This window comes from Portunus trituberculatus, chromosome 1, assembly GCF_017591435.1.
Source record: "Portunus trituberculatus isolate SZX2019 chromosome 1, ASM1759143v1, whole genome shotgun sequence".
NCBI lineage: Eukaryota > Metazoa > Arthropoda > Malacostraca > Decapoda > Portunidae > Portunus > Portunus trituberculatus.
The window spans coordinates 4,610,248-4,622,284 of record NC_059255.1 but is presented as its reverse complement, the minus strand read 5'-3'; the positions used below and the strand labels follow the sequence as shown (position 1 = coordinate 4,622,284).

The 12,037-nt window shown below is 33.5% G+C and overlaps 1 protein-coding gene and 1 long non-coding RNA gene across 6 annotated transcripts in view; one reads left to right on the top strand and one right to left on the bottom strand.

Annotated features, from left to right (window-relative positions):
* Positions 1–463: 463 nt before the first annotated feature.
* Positions 464–3,573, top strand: LOC123512970. Its single transcript, XR_006677227.1, has 2 exons — positions 464–604; positions 3,477–3,573. It is a non-coding gene; the product is annotated as an uncharacterized LOC123512970 (long non-coding RNA).
* A 3,350-nt stretch (positions 3,574–6,923) lies between these two features.
* Positions 6,924–12,037, bottom strand: part of LOC123512725 — a 128,380-nt gene continuing 123,266 nt past the window's right edge. For 4 of the 5 annotated variants that reach the window (XM_045269625.1, XM_045269323.1, XM_045269552.1 and 1 more), the window contains one exon: positions 6,924–7,477. In XM_045269625.1, the coding sequence (XP_045125560.1) occupies positions 7,226–7,477 (252 nt within the window). In that variant the 3' untranslated portion in view covers positions 6,924–7,225. The remainder of the gene's footprint in view (positions 7,478–12,037) is intronic. The other variant, XM_045269395.1, reaches the window with a different exon arrangement.

The window sequence follows — 12,037 nt, the reverse complement described above, 5'->3', positions numbered from 1 at the left end:
CTGGGAAGGGCTGGGTTAGGATGGGTTGGGTTGGGTTAGGGTGCGTTGGGGGGCGTGGTGGGCGGCAGAGGGGAGTTAGGACACAAACCAACCATTAGGTGAAAGTCTTACTCACTAACACAGTTCCTGACACACACACTCAAAAAAATAATACAACTAATGTGGAGAGAAATGCTTTTTATAGTCACCCCTTAAAAGTCACAGAGAGGAGGGAGAGAATGGGTTGGAATCACGTTTTCTGCATGTTTCAAACCGTTTTCTGTTGAGCCAGACACGGAAAACGGGCGCTCTCTCCCCCCAAGACATAGAAACAGGACATAAATATTAGAAAACAAGGGGGTACTATGATAAATCTAGCTAGTAATACCACAACGACTATAGGCAAGGATAGGGTTATGATAGACCGCTTGACACGCACACACACGCACACGCACACGCACACGCACACACACACGTACGGGGTATCTTATCATTATATCACGGGGCTAATGATACTATCCAGAATAATGAAGGGGGAGGGGGTGATATGTCAACTAATGTGTGTTTATGTGTGTGTGTGTGTGTGTGTGTGTGTGTGTGTGTGTGTGTGTGTGTGTGTGTGTGTGTGAATGGTCCCTTGAAGTTTGTTTTATTTAGTTTTTCTTGTTTTTTTGTGTTTTCTTTATTTTTCATTTTTTTCAGTCATATATGTAATTCGCTTCGTATTACTATTGTTTAATATAATTACTTTGAAAATCTGTTACTAACATTATTATTATTATTATTATTATTATTATTATTATTATTATTATTATTATTATTTGAAAAGGATTAATATAGTGAAGCATAATTTGAAATCCAGCTTTGTGTGTGTGTGTGTGTGTGTGTGTGTGTGTGTGTGTGTGTGTGTGTGTGTGTGTGTGTGTGTGTGTGACCTCATGGGACAGGCCGAGGTCAGGTCACAAGTCAAAGGGTGAAGAGAATTTAGATTTTTGACATGTATTTGAAAATTTTGTCTTTCCATGAAGCCTAAATTTAGACCCATTCTAATTAATATCCACTTTTCTTTTTTATTTCGTTTCGTTTCTTTTCTTTTTCTTCAATCCAGTCATGATTAATATTCTCGTTTCTTTTCGTTCACTTATTTTAGTCTGTTTAATTTTTTTCTTAGGAATTTATACTCATCCTTCCATTAGACCCATATACTTCGCATTAACACCCCAAAAACACCTTATTTTCATGCAATTTAATAGTAAGCACCATTAAAACCCTTACTTTAGACACATTCTAATAGGGAACTCTGAAAAACCCTTATTTATACCTTCCAATTTCCAGTAACACTCTAAATAGACTATTAATTTACTGATTTAGACCCATTCTAATTAGTAAACACCCTTAAAACATCCATTCCAATAATAAACATCATTATAAACCTTTATTTAGACCCATTCTAATTAGTAAACACCCTTAAAACACCCATTCCAACAGTAAACACCATTAAAACTCCTTATTTAGACCCATTCTAACAGCAAACACCCTAAAAACCATTACTTTCACCCTAAAGCACTATTTCAAACACATCCTTGTCAATAATATCCTCAAAAACCTTTATTTATACCCATTCCATTAGTTAACACCCTTAAAAACCCTTATTTAGACCCATTCTGATAGTAAACACCCTTAAAACCCCTACTTTCACCCCCCAGAAACCCTATTTTAAACCCTTCTCAATAACACCTCTAAAAAAACCCTTATTTAGATCCATTTTAATTAGCAAACACCCTTAAAACACCCATTGTAATAGCAAACACCATTTAAAACCCTTATTCTGATTAGTAAACACCCTTAAAACACCAATTCTAATAGTAAACACCATTAAGAACCCTTATTTAGACCCATTTTAATCAAGAAACACCCTTAAAACACCCATTGTGATAGCAAACACCATTAAAAACCCTTATTCTGATTAGTAAACACCCTTAAAACACCAATTCTAATAGTAAACACCCTTAAAACACCAATTCTAATAGTCAACACCATTAAAAACCTTTATTTAGACCTATTTTAATTAGTAAACACCCTTAAAACCCTTATTTGGACGCATTCTATTAAATAAACACCATTAAAAACCCCAATGACAGTGTGACCAGACCTGAGAGGGGGAGAGGGGGAAGGGGGGAGGGGTGTCCAAAATAAGGCATAGAAATGAATAAGGAATAGCACCATCAATAAAAAAGCAGACACGACACTCAGATACACTCAGATAGCGACACTCCTCCAATGAGAGAGTGAGGGAGAGAGTGAGAGGTTCCCATTGGACGAGGAAAGGCTAAGAGGTACACTGAGAAAAGCATCGAGGGACAGACAGACAGACAGACAGACAGACAGACAGACAGACAGACAGAGAGAGAGAGAGAGTGAGAGTCTTCTGCCTTATTGATTTTTTTTTTCGTTTTTTTCTCTTTTGGAATTTGTTTTTATTTTTGTTTTTTATTTATTTAGGTTTAAATTTTGTTCTTTTTGTATATTTTTCATTTTTTTTCTTTACTTTTTCTTGTTTTCTTGTTTTTGATGGTAATTTTTCTCCATTTTTCTTGTTGTTTGTTATTCTAATTATTTTTATTTATCAGGTTCAAAATTTTTTATTCTTTTGACTATTTTCCATTTTTTATTTTTCTTGTTTTGTTTTTGATGCTATTTTTTCCTCCATTTTTTTATTTTTATTCTTATTCAGGAATTTCAAATCAATTTTATTTTTATTTCTATTTATTTTGGTTGAAAAATTTGTTCTTTTTGTATATTTTTCTTTTTCTTTTTCTTAGTTTATTGTTTTCGAGGGTAAATTTTATCCTTATTTTTGATGTTTTTTTTTCATTAATTTGGTTTAATATTGTTCCATTTTCTTATTTTTCTTATTTTTATCGTTATTTTCGATGTTTTTGTTTATTTTCACTAATTTGGTTTAATAATTCACGCTTTTTTGTTTATTCTATTTTATTTCTTGATTTTTCTGACTATTCAACCATTTTTTATTATTTTAAATTTCTAACCTTTTTCATATAATTTCGTTTATTTCCATTATTTTACATCGCTCATGTCACGTGGTACTGTTTACACTAATCAGCTGACACGTGGTTTTGTTTACACTCATCAGCTGACCACGTGCTTTTGGTTACACTCATCAGCTGACCACGTGTTATTGTTTACATTTATCATCTGACCACGTGCTTTTGTTTACATTCATCAGCTGACCACGTGCTTTTTGTTTACATTCAGCTGACCACGTGTTCATTATTATCATTATTATTATTATTATTATTATTATTATTATTATTATTATTATTATTATTATTATTATTATTATTATTATTATTATTATTATTATTATTGTTTTTCCCGCGTTTCCTCGTCTCTTTCCTCATCTCTTTGATATGTACGTTTGTGTGTATCCATTTACGTAATGAGAGGACTGGAATATACACACAGATAAGCGGAAGGTGTGTGTGTGTGTGTGTGTGTGTGTGTGTGTGTGTGTGTGTGTGTGTGTGTGTGTGTGTGTGTGTGTGTGTGTGTTCCCTTAGCTTCCTATTATATTTACCCTATATGAAAGGCATCTTTAGAGAGAGAGAGAGAGAGAGAGAGAGAGAGAGAGAGAGAGAGAGAGAGAGAGAGAGTACAAGATTCGGTCCCTGTTTCGCAAAAGTAGAAGAAGTTGTAGTAGTAGTAGTGGTAGTAGTAGTAGAGGTAGAAATAGTATTGTCATCGCCATAATATACCTGATAATCTGAAGTAGTAGTAGTATTAGCAGTAGTAGTATTAGCAGTAGTAGTAGTAGTAGTAGTAGTAGTAGTAGTAGTAGTAGTAGTAGTAGTAGTAGTGAAGGTCATTGTCATTACATTACAGGTGCAAGGAAAGCTACCTATGCAATAAACCTCACCTGTGTAATCTATAGAACTCCTCTACAGTTATATATATATATATATATATATATATATATATATATATATATATATATATATATATATATATATATAATTCACACGTGTAATCTTTAAAATAACGAATATATCGATGTACCAATTTATTTAAAGGTTAGGTTAGGTTAGGTTGGGTTAGGTTAGATTAGATTAGATTAGATTAGATTAGGGTGGCTTTCTGTCTACTTAACCCCTTCAGTACTTGGACATATTTTTACCTTGAGTTTTGTGTACCATTAGACCATTTTATTGACATTAGCAAGGGTCTATGGAGGTCAGAAGATTAATGGCCACAGTCTTCTTTATTTTAACCTCTTCACTACTGGAACACATTTTTACCATCAGATTTATGTACCATTAGACCATTTTATTAACGTTAGCAAGGGTCTATGGAAGTCACAAGATTAATCCCCACACGAGTTTCTGAAGTTGAATAAAATCATCAAATAGTAACCAGAATGAATATGGAGACTCATGTTTTGGGGGCATTATAAGACAATTTGGCAAGTTTTAGGGCATTTTAAGACAGTTAGGCTAATTTTAGGACATTATAAGTCAGTTTGGCAAGTTTTAAGGCATTTTAAGACAGTTTGGCATATTTTTCGGGCATTTTCAGAGTTAGGCAAGTTTTATGGCATTTTAAGACAGATTAGCAAATTTTAGAACATTCTAAGACAGTTTGGCAAATTTAGTAGATTTCAAGACAGTTTGGCAAGTTTTAGGACATTTTAAAACAGTTTAGCAAGTTGTAGGACATTTTAAGACAGTTTGGCAAATTTAGGGCATATTGTCATGTTTTAAGATCAGAAGATGAATGGCCACAGTCTTCACTATTTTAACCCCCCACATGAGTATCTCAAGCTTTATAAAATCACCAAATAGTCACTAGAATGAATAAGGAAGAGCGTCCTGGTACTGAAAGGGCTGTTAGTATCTCTCTCTCTCAAAACGGTGAAGATAAATGTATATCGTTAGTTAGTGGAGAGAAGGAGAGAGGGCGTTAGTGTCGCCTGTTCCCCTTCCTCTCACTACAAAGCTCTTACAAAAGGTAGATCTGGTTAGGTAAGGCAAGGTTAGGTTAGGTTAGGTTATGTTAGGTTAGGTTAGATAAGGTTAAATTTAAGGTTAGTTTCAGTTAGGTTAGGTCAGGTTAAGGTTAGTTTCAGTTAGGTTAAGGTAAATTAGGCAGTTTTGTCTATCATTCTTGTTATTATCATTTGCCTTATAAAAATGTGGTTCTTTTTGTAGTTTTTCTTGTTAAAATATTTGTTTTATTAGGTAAGGTAAAAGTTAGGGTAAGATAGGCAGTGTTCTCAATTATTCTTGTTATTATCATTTCTATCTTATAAAAACCTAGTTCCTTTGGTCATTTAATTGTGAAAATATCTCAACATTTTTCTAGATTGAAGTTAGGTTAGGTTAGGTTAGGTTGGTCAGTCATATCTGTCTTTTATTGTTATTATCATTGTTGTCTTTAAAAACTGGTTCCTTTTGCCATGTACTTGTCAAAATATCTGCTTTTTTAGGTAAGGTAAAGTTAGATTAGGTTAGGTTAGGTTAGCCAGTCATTCTTATTATCATCTTATAAAAAAATTAAACGTTTCTTTTGTCATTTACTTGTCAAAATATCTCGGTTTTTTAGGTAAAGTAAGGTTAGGTTAGGTTAGGTTAGGTTAGGATAGGATAGGATAGGTTAGGTAAGGTAAGGTTTGGATAGGTTAGGATATTTTAGGATAGGTTACATAATCATATCTATCCTTCTTGTTATTTTCATTGTTGTCTTATAAAAATTAGTTACTTTTTGCCATTTACTTGAAACATTTACTTCTCAATATCTAAATCATAAATTCTAACTTTTTTCAATATTTTTGTGATGTTTTTCTTACTTTCCATCTTTCTCTTTTCATTTTATCTCATGTTTATCTCTCTGTCTGCTGTGGTTGTTGTTTTTGTTGTTATTTTGTTGTTATTGTTGTTTTAATTTTCTTTCTTTCTTTCTTTCTGTCTTTCTTTTTCTTTCTGTCTTTCTTTCTTTCTTTCTTTCTTTCTTTTGGCACTTATTATTAGTTTACAAGCACACAGGATTGTCAAAATGGCGAAGCTCTCTGTGGGGTGTGGAGAGAGAGAGAGAGAGAGAGAGAGAGAGAGAGAGAGAAGAGAAGAGAAGAGAAGAGAGAGAGAGAAAAACAAGAGTGAAATTAAGAGTTGTAAAGATAAATTCCAGAGAGAGAGAGAGAGAGAGAGAGAGAGAGAGAGAGAGAGAGAGAGAGAGAGAGAGAGAGAGAGTGTATACATGATAGAAATATGCAAACTTGACAAACTACACACTAATCTTAACGTTATATTGTCGCTATTTCTACATTTCACTATAGATCAACACAATTTTCTTTATATCATTATTATACACATTAGTTTTGTGGCCTCGTTCGGCTGAGAATTACATACACCTACGCTTAATTACATATATATAATCCTCCGTAAGTTTCAAGGTGTAATTCTTTGCTTTTGTAATTATTTCCCATTACTTGGAATCTTCTCGTGGCCTCCTCTGGCTCTGAATTATATATATATATAGATTACATATATATTTGTAATCCATTTATATTTTTGTTATATATAAAAAATAATCCTTTTTTTTCTGTTGTTTTGGTCCAGATATTTGTAATTATTGTTTTTGTTTGCCATTGTTTACGTTTGTTTACTTGTCTCTCTGTTACTTAAATATAAACAATTTGTGCGTCTTTTTCAAACCCGTGACATCTCAAAATCACGTCTGTTCCTGTTTTTCTCCTCCTTTTCTTCTTTTTCCTCCTTTTTCCTCCTTTTTCTCCTTTTTCTCCTTTTTCTCCTTTTCCTCTCTTCCTTTCCTTCCCTTGTCTTTGTTTTTCTATTTTCTCTTCTGCTAATCCCTCCTTCATCTCTTTTCTCTCTCCGTCTGTCTCTCTCTCTCTCTCTCTCTCTCAGTCTTACACACACACTAACACACACGCACACACACACACACACACACACACACACACACACACACACACACACACACACACACACACACACACACACACACACACACACACACACACACACACTGATAACGAGTACATACACATTACCACATGAGAGTGTGTGTGTATACGTGCACACAAACACACAAACACACATACAGAAAATACAATCTTTTACAAACATCCTTAATGAAATCCTTGCCCTCTGCATTTTCTCATCCTTTAAATGACATCCCTGGTGACCTTGCCATCCATTCACTTCTGGCGTCAGGTGAGGGGTCTAGCAGGCAGCAGCAGGCCCTTAGCTACGACGTGGGCAGCCAGAAGCACCAAACAGGCCATGGGAGAAGCTTGGGAGGATGTAGAGGCGTAAGAGGGTGATGTGTGAGGCTCTGGGAAGTTCACATCAACTTTGGCCAGCACGAACATGGATAAAATTGCGTCAGTTCGTATATCCTCGTGTCGTGGTCTGGAGTTGATCTTCTTGGCTATCTCCTCCAGTGGGCCCGCGCATACCTCCTGTGGTGAGAGGGACAGGGAGAGAGAGAGAGAGAGGGAGAGGGAGAGGGAGAGGGAATAAGGAAATGGAGGAATATAGAGAGAAAATAAAAGGAGAGAAGGAGGGAGAGGGAGAAAGTGGTGTGTGTGAGGGTTGAAGGAAAGGGAGATTGAGAGAGAGAGAGAGAGAGAGAGAGAGAGAGAGAGAGAGAGAGAGAGAGAGAGAGAGAGAGACAGAGACAGAGAATTAAAGTAGGGCATAAGGAGATGGAAGAACAGAGAGAGAGAGAGAGAGAGAGAGAGAGAGAGAGAGAGAGAGAGAGAGAGAGAGAGAGAGGGTGACAGGACAGGAATAGAGTGGAAAGTTATGAGTATGAATGGGAGATTAGAAACGGAAGGTGAAAGGTTAGGAAAAGGTTAGGAAAAGTTAGGAAGAGTTAGGAAAAGTTAGGAAGAGGTTAGGAAAGGGTTAGGAAAAAGGAAAAGTTAGGAAAAGGTTAGGAAAGTTAGGAAAGGTTAGGAAAAGTTAGGAAAAGGTCAGGAAAAGTTAGGAAAATTACATTAGGTTAGGAACATTTGGATAGATAGACACATAGATAGATAGATAAGTGAATAGATAAGACGAAGAGATAAGGATAGATAGATAGATAGATAGACAGATTACGTTAGGACAGGAATATTTAGATAGATAAACACATAGATCGATAAGTATTAGAATAGATAAGACCACGAGATAAGGATAGATAAATAGATAGATAGACAGACAAACAAATAGATTAGGTAAGATTAGATTAGAAGTATGGAATTGATAGATAAACAAATAGATAGATAGATAGACAGATAGACAGATTAGGTTAGGTTAGATTATAGATAGATAGATAGATGGATAGATAGATAGAAAGAATGGGATAAATAGAGAGGGAGAAAGAGAGGGGAAAAAATTAATTAGTTATCTATATTATAAATGATTGAATGTGTGTGTGTGTGTGTGTGTGTGTGTGTGTGTGTGTGTGTGTGTGTGTGTGTTTGTGTGTGTGATTTTAACCTTCGCTTCTCTGACATAAACTCTACAATTTCATGGTCGTGTTTTTTCATTTAGGCTTTCCAAAATTTAGGTTTTTTTAAGCCTAGAAAAAATTCAGACTTAAAAATTTCAACTTTGGAAATTTTTTAGGCAGTTTTTTCATAAATTTTGTGTCTTATTATATATTTTTTTGCATTTATTTATCCTTTTACACACACACACACACACACACACACACACACACACACACACACACACACACACACACACACACACACACACACATTCAATTAGCCACTTTCCATGTTGCAATTTCCATGACAGTTGTGTGTGTGTGTGTGTGTGTGTGTGTGTGTGTGTGTGTGTGTGTGTGTGTGTGTCCTTTTTTTTTTTTTTTTTCGGTTTGTGTTTGAAAAAAAAAAGTTACTGCACGATTTTATTTGACTTTTTAATAATTTTTCCTGAGTTTTTGTTATTTAAGATTGATTTAATTGTTATTTTAGCTTCTCTGTGTTACCTCACCTTGATTTAACGCTAATCTGTTGTTTCCTTTGCTCTCTCTCTCTCTCTCTCTCTCTCTCTCTCTCTCTCTCTCTCTCTCTCTCTCTCTCTCTCTCTCTCTCTCTGGCTCATATTCTGAAAAAACCTTCTCTCTCGCTGTCACTGTTTTCCAAAGGCTCCAGTTGAAAATACTCGTGTTTTTCAAGGGTGTCTTTATGGTTCTGTTGATAGATTGGCAAGGTTTCTAGGTTATAAAACTCTTGAAAACCCGGTTAGTTGTCTTTACTCGTGTTTGTAAGGGTGTTTTTATGGTTCTGGTGATGGATTGGCAAAGTTTGTAGTTTATTGAAAGGTGAAACTGTCTTGAAAACCTGGCTGGAAAATTGTCGTAGTGAGAGGGGAAGGCGTCCCTGTTTTCCAAAGGCTCTAGTTGATAGTCGTGTTTTTAATGGTGTTTTGTAGTTGTGATGATAAATTGGCAAGATTTTTAAGTTATGGAAAGGAGAAACTGTCTTGAAAACCCCGCTAGTTATCTATGTGGCCTTGGAAAATTGTCTTAGTGAGAGAAGGCGTTTCTGAATGTGAGTGTTACTAAGTCATTAATTAAACATGTATTCTTCTTTTACTTATTCATTTTTTTTCAATCTTTTACGTTTATTTATGGCTATTTTATTTAAATTACTACTTATCCTATCCATTTATTTATTTATTTTATTTATTTATTCAATTTTTAACCAGCTGTATTCAGTTTGCGTATCGTGTCACTTCTATGTGTGTTTGTAGGATGAAAATTGCACACAAGTCTAGTATACATGAATGATACCGAGATACATAGACAAATGTATTGTATCATGGAAGTGTTCTAAGATTTCACGATGTATTAAAGATGATATTACGAACTTTGACCATTCTTACTGATTATTAAGGTAGAAAAGTGACATAGAAGGTGGTATAGAGAAATATTAGAGCTATGAATGGTTGTTATTAAAAGTTAGTGAATTTGTTAAAGATTAGTATTAAAACTTAGGAAGGTGATGTAGAAAGTTATTTAGAGTTTGTGAAAGATTATTACAGATTAGAGAGAATCAGTTATATTTTAGAGAGTTTATGAAAGATTATCATAAACTTGTGGTATTAATCTTTCTTACTACAAATAAAATAAATTGCATACATAGATGTAGAAAAAATATTTAGAGTTTGTGAAAGATTATTACAGATTAGAGAGAATCAATTATATTTTAGAGAGTTTACGAAAAAAGTATAATTAACTTGTATTAATCTTTCTTACTACAAATAAAATGAATTACATACATAGATGTAGAAAAATAGAAAGTTTATGAAAGATTAAAACTCAGACTAATCTTACTTAGTGTCTACGAATAAGTCTTAAAGTTACGTGGGTGCTTTAGAAATTAATATAGAAGGGAAATACAAAAATATGGACAACCTAGAACTATAGAAAATGGGAAACTGGTGGCATTTTTAGGCAAGACTCGTGTAAATTTGACTATGAAAAATGTATAGAAAGGAATTATAAGAAAAAAAACATGGGCTACCTAGAAATATAGAAAATGGGAAACTGGTAACATTTTTAGGCAAGACTCGTGTAAATTAGACTATGAAAAATGTATAGAAAGGAATTATAAGAAAAAAAAAACATGGGCTACCTAGAAATATAGAAAATGGGAAACTGGTAACATTTTTAGGCAAGACTCGTGTAAAGTAGACTATGAAAAATGTGCAGGTTGATACATTTTTTGAACAGCAGACAAATGTAGGTCAAAGAAAACGGACATACCACAACATAAAACTATACAGAAAACGTGGAATTTCAGACATTTTTAGATAAAAGAAAACGGACATACCACATAAAACTATATAGAAAACGTGGAATTTCAGGCATTTTAAGGCAAGACTCAGGTAAATTACACTAACGAGACTATACATTCAAGAAAAAAAGAATATGTATTGAGTTATATAATAGAAATAATAGACAAGAGACATACACACATACAAACATACAACAGAAAACGGTGACATTACGTATTTTAATGGGGGTCTTAGGTAAAATTACACTAACAAGACTATACATTGAAAAAAAAGGAAGATTTATCGTATTATATTAGAGAAAGATAATGGACAAAGACATACATACATACAAACATACAACAGAAAACGGTGACACTACATATTTTAATGGGGGTCTTAGGTAAACTATACTAGATAATACTAAACATTAAAAAGAAACATTTGTCGTGTTATATGATAGAAATAATGGACAAAATACATACACACATACAAATATACAACAGAAAACGGTAACACGCTACGAATTTTAATGGGAGTCTTAGGTAAACTGCACTACACTGGATAATATTAAAGTTATTAATACTAAACATTAAAAAAAGCAAAATTCTTGTGTTATAAATGAGAAAAAATGGATAAATAACATACACACATTCAAATATACAACAGAAAACGGTAACACGCTACGAATTTTAATGGGAGTCTTACGTAAACAGCACTACACTAGATAATATTAAAGTTATTCGTATAAAATCTAGACAGAAGGAGAGTTTGAGATAAAAGATGAAATATATAGAGATAATAATTCCCTTACCTCGACAGAACGGCCAGACAGACAGACAGACAGACAGAAAGAGACAGATAGGTAGGCGAAATGGGGGGGGAGAGACAAAAATAGACAAGATAAACAATATGAAAAGGGAAAACATGATAAATTGAAGGAAACCAAGAAATTTGATAATAAAGGAAATAGAAATAATGACTGAATAAATATACAGACATGATAATAGTAATAATAATAATAATAATAATAATAATAATAATGGTAAAGATAGTACACAGTCTCTCTCTCTCTCTCTCTCTCTCTCTCTCTCTCTCTCTCTCTCTCTCTCTCTCTCTCTCTCTCTCTGTAACAAAAAAAATAATAAAAAATGAAAATATTAATTACAAGAAAATAGAAAACAAAATAAAAACAAAACAAAAATGGAAAAAAATAAAAAATGATAAAAAATAGAAAAAATATAAAAAAA